The sequence below is a fragment of the Acanthaster planci genome, linkage group LG11 (assembly GCF_054643075.1).
Source record: "Acanthaster planci isolate LZ-2023a linkage group LG11, COTS_SCS, whole genome shotgun sequence".
NCBI lineage: Eukaryota > Metazoa > Echinodermata > Asteroidea > Valvatida > Acanthasteridae > Acanthaster > Acanthaster planci.
Window position 1 is genome coordinate 17,368,704 of NC_141787.1, and position 8,215 is coordinate 17,376,918.

Sequence of the window (8,215 nt, forward strand, 5' to 3'; positions counted from 1 at the left end):
CAATCATCTTAATGGGGAATTGATGAAAGATGCTGAAGTTCTCTTGGGGCACTTAGCTTAAAACACTACTGACCGTTGCACGTAACTGCTTATCAGGAAAATAACATAAAGAATGTCAAACAAAAATAAAAGTGCACTAGTAAGGAGGAGGTCGTGGGTTCGAGTCCCACGCAAATACACTTGTTGTTTTTTCCACAAGCCTTTGGGGCAAACACTGAGTATACAGTGTTATAATACACGTCAGGCAGGGCAAAACCCAAAATTAAAAGAACAACACTGACAAAATTGTGCTAGAAAGAAGAGTTATTATTACTTTTTTTATGGATGCCTTTTTAGATTGCTGTATTTTAACGACCAGCTTACATCAATTATCACCATTAATTTATTTCTCGAGAAGGCTGAAAACTATCATAGGTATTTTGCCTTTTTTTTACCAGGAATGACATGGTCAAAATGCAAGGAGCTTTGGTACAATGGTTCTCGGTTCTTCAATAACCTCTGGAACTATTTTGATTTTGTGACGTTGGTTTTGTACTGGACCGTCATCGCTCTTCTCTTCATGGTCTTTTTCCAGGTGTGTTTTCATATTCAACTAAGTCAGACCATTATGTAAACTTATCCCTGAAAATGTCAAAATAACTCAACAGATGAAAAAGTCATCACTTTTCCTCGGGCTACCAAACTATTGGCAAGGGTAAATAGTGAGCATATAATCTGCTCCATAGCTTGCAGGTTGAATGAATGCTCTTCTTAAATAATGACATGTTTAATTACAGTTTTCAATTTCTCTTGATTTTAGTCTCAAAGGGGTACAGCAGCTCATCAAGTTGTAGCTCGTTCCCAGGGAGTTAACACTACAGACCAACCAACTCCAAGCGCTGATCCTTCTTTATCAACCTCTGAATCCAACAATGTTCATATCAGAGAAGATCTTCAAGATATGGGACTGACATTGGATGACATCTCGAACAAGATTGATGGATTGATTGCAGACCAAAATGCTATGAACTCGGACATTTTGAATATGTTGACAGACACTCTTAGTGGGAAGAAACGGACTGTGATACCGGTGAGTAAAATCTAACTTATGCAATAGAAGGGGGAGGAATAGGGGCTCACAGGGTCAACTGGGAGGGGGTACTGAATGGCCCATCTTGACATTTGATCATTTTTCAATTCAATTGAATTTCAATTTTAATTTCAATTCATGGAATCCATCGTTGTAACTTCCTATTTTCTTATACCTGTGTAGCTTTTACTTTATCTGTCAACTTGTATTGCAAGTTTCTAAACAGTTCTTCTACTGCTTTCTTTTCGTGGGAAAAGAGAAAGTATTATTGAAGACAGTGGTGGGAATGCTAGAAATGTGACTGTTAATCTCATTCTCATTTGCAGACTCCACCTCCAGGCAATAACTCTGAGGAATTTGCTCGGCTTTTATGGAAACCCTATGACCCTATCTTGGTCGCTGAAGCTCTGTTTGCTTTGGCTAAGGTGATGAGCTTCATGCGTATGATTTGTCTGACTGTCATCAACCGTCACGTGGGACCTATGCAGATATCTTTGGGTGGAATGATGATGGATATTGCCAAGTTTCTCATCATCTTCTGCTTTGTCTGGTTCGCTTTCTCCATGGGAATGAACCAGCTGTATTGGTACTACTCAAAGCATCTCGTCAACCAACCCTTTGGATCGTGAGTGTCAAGAAAAATAGTGAAAGATTAAAACTATAAATAATTGCTTTTTTGTGTGGTGAATATAACTTTCTTTCGCAAACCTGTTGACCTCTTAACCCATTAACAAAATGAATAATGGCAGCTGTAGCTTGGCAAAAGTTTGTTTTCTTTTGTGTGTTCTACATTTTTGTTTCCTCCTTCCTGCTTAATGTTGTCCTTTCAAGCAAGTTAATATCCTCATCACTGCTCAACATTCAGTTAAAACTTTTGAACAAGTAGATCCTGAAGATCAAGTAGAAGAAAAACTTTTTTGCGCATAACAAGGTACACACTGACAAGTCCTATTTACATTTTGTATTGGATGGGATCTGAACCATTCTTTTTATCCTCTTTTCTTGTCAGGTTGATGGAGTCGATGGGGACTTTATTCTGGGCTTTATTTGGTCTTCCTGATTACACCATTGTGGGTCTACCAGGAATTAATCATCATTTCACTGAGGGTGTTGGTCATCTGCTCTATGCTGTCTACCACATCATTGCAATCGTAGTGTTGTTGAATGTACTCATTGCTATGATGAGCAATACATACACAAGAGTTGAGGTAACTAGAGCTTGTAACTAGAAATTTCAACTAGAACTTGTAACTAGAACTTGTATCATTTGGCCTGGAGCGTCAAGTTAGGCGGACTTGGCGCTATACAAGAACTATAATCATTATTATCCTGTTGAGGGATATTTGTATATATGGGGGAGAATTTTCATCACATTCATTTTTCGAATGCAACTTATTGAAATCCAACTAATATCTTAGTTGACATACTATTCATTTGAACAACTTCCGATTTTAAAGCTATTTAGCACATTGTATCTGCGATCAGATTGTTCGTATTTAATTTCGTCCGTTTGTTTCATTTGGCCTGTTTTCAGTGGTTGAATTTTTCTTTTATTTGACATTCTAAACTATTTTTCCTTGATCTTTTCCTGTTTTATTAAATAATGTTTTGTGGTTTGTGTATATAAGCCTCTGTTCAGAGGGTATTTTCTAAAAAAGGAATTTGAATAAGAGAACAAAAAATACATTCAGCATTGAGATAAATATCATCCAATTTTTCCTTTAACTTGTCACCAGATGGATGCAGACATCGAGTGGAAATTCTCTCGGTCCAAGTTGTGGATGAGTTACTTTGATGAGCTAGGAACTGTTCCACCTCCTCTCAATATTATCCCTACACCCAAATCCATCTACTACTTTGTGCGATGGCTTTTCTGTGATGTCTGTTGCAGAGAGGACTTGGCCAAGAAATACAAGGTATGATGATTGGCAGTCACGATATCAAATGGTCTTTATGCCGTAAAAGCTCCCTCTCAATGATTTCAAAATACAACAATTTTCTGGGGTTCTCTTGTTCTATATTTTATCCTCAACTGTTATCAGTTTACAGAAAAACGAGAAGAGAAGAAAGGCAATCAGCTTAGTGCAATAGGAAAAATCTCTAAGCATTTGATGAAAGTTTTTGAACTGAGATTGAAACCAACATATGTCAGAATGCACAGATAAGTTATTAAAAGCCTACACTTGACTATTTAGAAATCATCCAGAAGTATTAATTTAACACAGTCTAATAATATTATTAATGAGTACGTGAACAGATAAACCCGTTAGTGTAATAACATAATGTTTTGATCTCTTCCCATACAGGAACGTCTGCGAAGTATTGTAGATGAGAGACAAATGAAATTCAGGGTAAGTCAAAAGTTTTTAGATATGATCTCTGAACATAATATCCTTTGTTAATTTTGTTATTTAATGTTTTAGTTTACTTTTCCGGGTGTTTTCTCCACCAAACTTTATATTGAATGGATTTTGTAAAGAAGGTCCAGGTTTACTGACTGGAAAAAATCAGTAAATTGGGATTTGGGGTCTATGATACAGCCTGAATTTTCCATCTTCGAAGAGATAAATGAAGTTAGTGCTATCAATGCGCACTATTACTATAACCTGGGATATTTAACCTTTAACAATAGGAGGTATCGGAACAGGTAGTCCGTCGCTACCACTTTGAGAAACGTCACCAAGAGGAAGAAGATGACCAGGCCAACATATTGAACGAACTCAAACAGGATATTTCAGGCTTCAAGTATGACATGTTTGAAGCTCTCTCTGAGATGGATAAGAAGATCAGAGAAGTTGATGCTAAGGTTAACGATAAGGATGTTGCCGAAGAGGGAGGATTAGGAACAGGGATGTTCAAAGCTCTCCAAGATGCCATGAAGGAACCAGAGAGGAGAGACAGTATGATATCAATGTCATCAGGATGCTCGATTGCAATGGTAGATATGAAATCCGCCAGAGATAATACAAATTCAGAATGGATGGAACAAGAAGATGATATTGAACTGAGGCCATTGGTCAATAGTACAACAGCCAATAAAGAAGAAGAGGACCAACCACCCAATGGCTTGGCTGCTGATCGTCTGATGTTTATTGATGATGATGACGCCCTAGGCTCGCATAGAAACACTGAAGTTTAAGGAAGATGGGAACCAGCCAACATGAAGCCTACCAATAGAGAACAAGATAACAGGGAACCTGGCAAATAGAAACCGTAAATACAGTACGCATAGCTTGTGAAGAAACCAGCACTAGCAGAGGACCAGTTAGAAATCTATTCAGCCAATCAGCTTGAAGCCAGCTAAGAGGAACCAATCAAACCGAACTGGATTGATGAGCATTCATAAAAACCAGCCAGGGAAAATTTTGCCGGGAGGCACCAAAAATTCAATAGGTTATCGCTAATTTTTCTTATATTAAATATGGATGTATTTAGATTCTGAAATTACTACGTGTTTACGAAGGTGAGTTGCGTTTATCAGCTTTTCTGAGATGTATGTATTTCAAAGTAAAGAATGTGTATTTCAGTTTTTATTCTTCCCTTTTTGTTTTGTAGTTAGTGCCGTACATTGTCCACTTCTTGCAGAAAATTAAATTTTTTTCTGAGTCTTTTAAGTGGCATAAATTGTATTTTGATAAAATAAGTGTAATTTACACAATGTTGATCTCAACAACAACTCCCCACCTGCAACTTTTATACCTCATCGTATTAATGAAATAATCTTAGAAAATACGGAACTTGAAAATTTTTAAAGTGGTATTGTGCTTCTGCTTTTCTCATACAAAGAATATTTCATGAAAACAGTACAACTGAAGCTGAACTGTGAGTGGAAAATTTTGTAAATTACCTATGTATTTGAAGATATGTCTCTTGAATCTAATCAAACAGCTGCAGTGTAGCCATAATTTACCTTAGATGCTTTAAAATATGGAAACTTTTCAATTGCCTTAATTTAACATCGGTTGATTAGTTTATCCTACGAAATGTATCTGTTTTACGCCCTCTTACTCTGCCATATCAGACTCTACGAATATATTTAGACGGTGGTTTAGCTAAAAAATGGAGAAGTTGAAAATGTTTGCTATATGGGGGTCTGTCATGAAATGAAATAGCAGTGTTGTAACGAGTCACTAAATTTGGTGACGCGAGTCGAGTAATTATGTCAAGAAGTCGAGTCGAGTCACTTTATGTAGTCGAGTCGAGCCAAGTAGGCCTACCGAGCTCGAGACAATTTGAGTCACAAAATTTTTGAACAAAATACAGCTAAATGCAAGTCATTTTTGGATTTTTTTCATTTAAACATATTGAAAATAAATTAGGGTGACAGGTATCCAGCTTTAAAATTTGCTTTTAATTTCTGGAGACTTGAGTCTTATAAGCTTCTACTTGAGTCTAGTCTCCATGCGAAATTCGAGTTGAGTCGAGTCATTTGGTTGCAGAGAATCGAGTCGAGTCATTTGGTCGCAGAGAATCGAGTCGAGTCATTTGGTCGCAGAGAATCGAGTCGAGGTATTTACTCGTCGGGATTCGAGTCGAGTCTCCACGAAGTGTGACTCGAGTCGGACTAGATTCAAGTCATTGACTCGAGCCAATACAACTCTGTAAAATGGACCAAGCCTTCAGACACTGTTTTAATAATGTGGAATTCAACTTGCAGTGCTTTATGTCAATTTCTCGAGATCAAGAAGAATTTCCACTCGCAAAGGGAGCCCCCAGATTTCATTCTTCCTGCATTGTCTCTCAATTCAAGCCTAAAGCATCTCGTTCAACGTCAATCCCTGCATTCTTGCTTCGAAAGTTTTAAATTTATACACCAGCCGCAAGGAGCCTCACTGAGCCGAGTCCGAAACGGGCTTCCAGAGCTACGGCTAGGTCTATTGTCTGCGCGTCTCCATGCATTTCCAATGGAGCGAAGACCTAGGCCTAGCTTTAGACAAGAGATTCGGATGCATTAAGCCTTACTTGATCAGCTCACTTTTGTCACAGGACCAGGCTATATCCACACTGCACCCTTCTTAAATGAGTCTTTTTCTATCACGATGTGTTCTCAGATCATGTTCCATTTTAAGACAAACTTTTAGGAAAAGGGTGTTGTACCTTTCAATGCGTCATTTTCATCGTGATTAAAAATGATGACTTGTACAACTGTCTCAGTTGATTTCCTTGTAATTTGGATGCTGTTTTAAACATTTTGTATAAGTATTGATGATGTAAACATTCGACGAGATGACGTTCATACTTACGTGGTGTTGACTGTAATTAGTTCCATTATTTATCTTGTACAAAATATTACCTGCAAAAAAATATAGCGGTCTAAAGAGTATGCCTTAGGAGTTTGCATGGTGTATGTAGTTAACAATGCTTGCCTCTTTATTGAAGTATTTACAGAAAATTGAAGTAATTGGAAAGATAGGATTGTTGGGGAATCATTAAAATTGAATAAATTCAATGTTTCTGCAAACCAAACATTAATAACTCCACTTCAAAATTGCGGATTTTATTGTTAGCATTTACAAGTGATTCTGTACAGTAAGATTTCGTTGGCTTAAAATAATACGATGGTGAAGTGGCTGTTTGAATGCATCAAATTAAACCAAATCACCCAGGGCTTTTGTGTAATGTTTCAAAATCAATGTTTCATGAACTAATTTACTCGCACATGGCATGGATTCCAAGTGCTTATAGATTCCTATCGTCTTACTAATTTATTTGTATATTTAACATACATTATCAATATTTATTAAGCCCTGCTAGATAAATTTATGAGTCCATAGTGGCTACTTTCTTTTGGAGTTTGTTTCTGCATTGGCCGCTACTTCTGGGTAAGATGGTAGCGCGTTCAGTGTGCGCTGAGATTGTGACAAGTTTGTATGCATCTAACTAATGGTTTTTAATTCCAATTACGCATTCGCACTAAGTGAAGGTGCTATAACAGGGCGCTTTAGTTCGGCAGTAGATAATTGAAATGAAACCAAAAGTATGAAAAGAAATGAATTCTTCAAATACTATTTGATGTCATTCGACGGCGTTGTGAGTTCCTAACCATTATCAAATACCTGGGAAGTGTGCCATACTGAATCTGTTGAAACTTTTACAATTTACAATGTAATTTTTAGGATGACGTGAAACCTTTGGAATAATGAACGAGACGGGCAAATGTTAATGCAGAAACCAAGGTGTAAATTAAACATTTTCATTCGATGTACATAAGAAAGATACACTAAATTAAATGATTGTTTCATTGCTTTTTTTCTTTGAATCATATGTTTTGGTTGAGCACGGATGAAGGATATTTCAGGAAAATGAGCCAGCGCTGCATTCAGTGGCACTGTCCAATTTGCTTTAGTTTCCTAAGTTACTGACGACTATAGAGAAAATTCGATTTCTGTTTGATCTTCTGTATAAATTAAAAAATTAAATATATGAATTACAAAAAATAAAGCACTTTGTGGAAAAGGGGACAAATTCAAATGGAAATACGTATATAAGAATTTAGTTAAATTAATAAAAACCTAGCGAATATTGATGACTTCTAATCATTCTTGGAGCAACTCATTTCCATTGTCATTTCTTTCGTAATAATTAGTATAACGTTAGAAGTAGATGTACATCTTAGAAGGGCTGATCCAGGATTTTTAGAAGGGGGATCGCAAAATGGGGGAGGGGGTATTGGCGACTTGCATGCGAGCGTGCTGTGCGAAGCTTTCGTTCACAATGTAAATGCACTGGGGCCAATTTTAATTCATTGTCGTGCGGGCGGTTGTATGGGGTTGCCCAGTGTGCCGCACCACGGAGCAAAGAGTTGAGTAATTTTTATAAACATTATTCGGATAAAAAATCATTTAAAAAATATTTCATTGAGATCTCATAGCCCTATTTCCGAGTGACCTGTGAGAAACATAATTTAGATGAAATGAACCTCGACAACTCTATTATTCAGCTTCCACCAACCCTCGCTAAGTGCTTTGGCAAAGTGTTTCGGGACAATAGAGAAATTTGCAAAATGATGATTTGTAGCCTTAAAAAATAATTAATTTGCATCGCCTCCACGCGTACGCACATGTAACCTTGTACACAAGGACCTAAAATACCTAAAGACGACCAGCAGGGGGCGCAAGACTAGTAAATGGAAAGTGTAAGGAGGCC

General features: G+C 37.2%; 1 protein-coding gene across 7 annotated transcripts in view; it reads left to right on the plus strand.

The window, feature by feature from the left end:
• Nucleotides 1-7,605, plus strand: part of LOC110976316 (transient receptor potential-gamma protein-like) — a 73,657-nt gene extending 66,052 nt beyond the window's left edge. For all 7 annotated transcript variants that reach the window (XM_022229480.2, XM_022229484.2, XM_022229488.2 and 4 more), the window contains exons 8-14: nt 438-574; nt 800-1,069; nt 1,396-1,694; nt 2,079-2,277; nt 2,806-2,985; nt 3,376-3,420; nt 3,702-7,605. In XM_022229480.2, the coding sequence (XP_022085172.1) occupies nt 438-574; nt 800-1,069; nt 1,396-1,694; nt 2,079-2,277; nt 2,806-2,985; nt 3,376-3,420; nt 3,702-4,208 (1,637 nt within the window). In that variant the 3' untranslated portion in view covers nt 4,209-7,605. The remainder of the gene's footprint in view (nt 1-437; nt 575-799; nt 1,070-1,395; nt 1,695-2,078; nt 2,278-2,805; nt 2,986-3,375; nt 3,421-3,701) is intronic.
• Nucleotides 7,606-8,215: the final 610 nt, after the last annotated feature.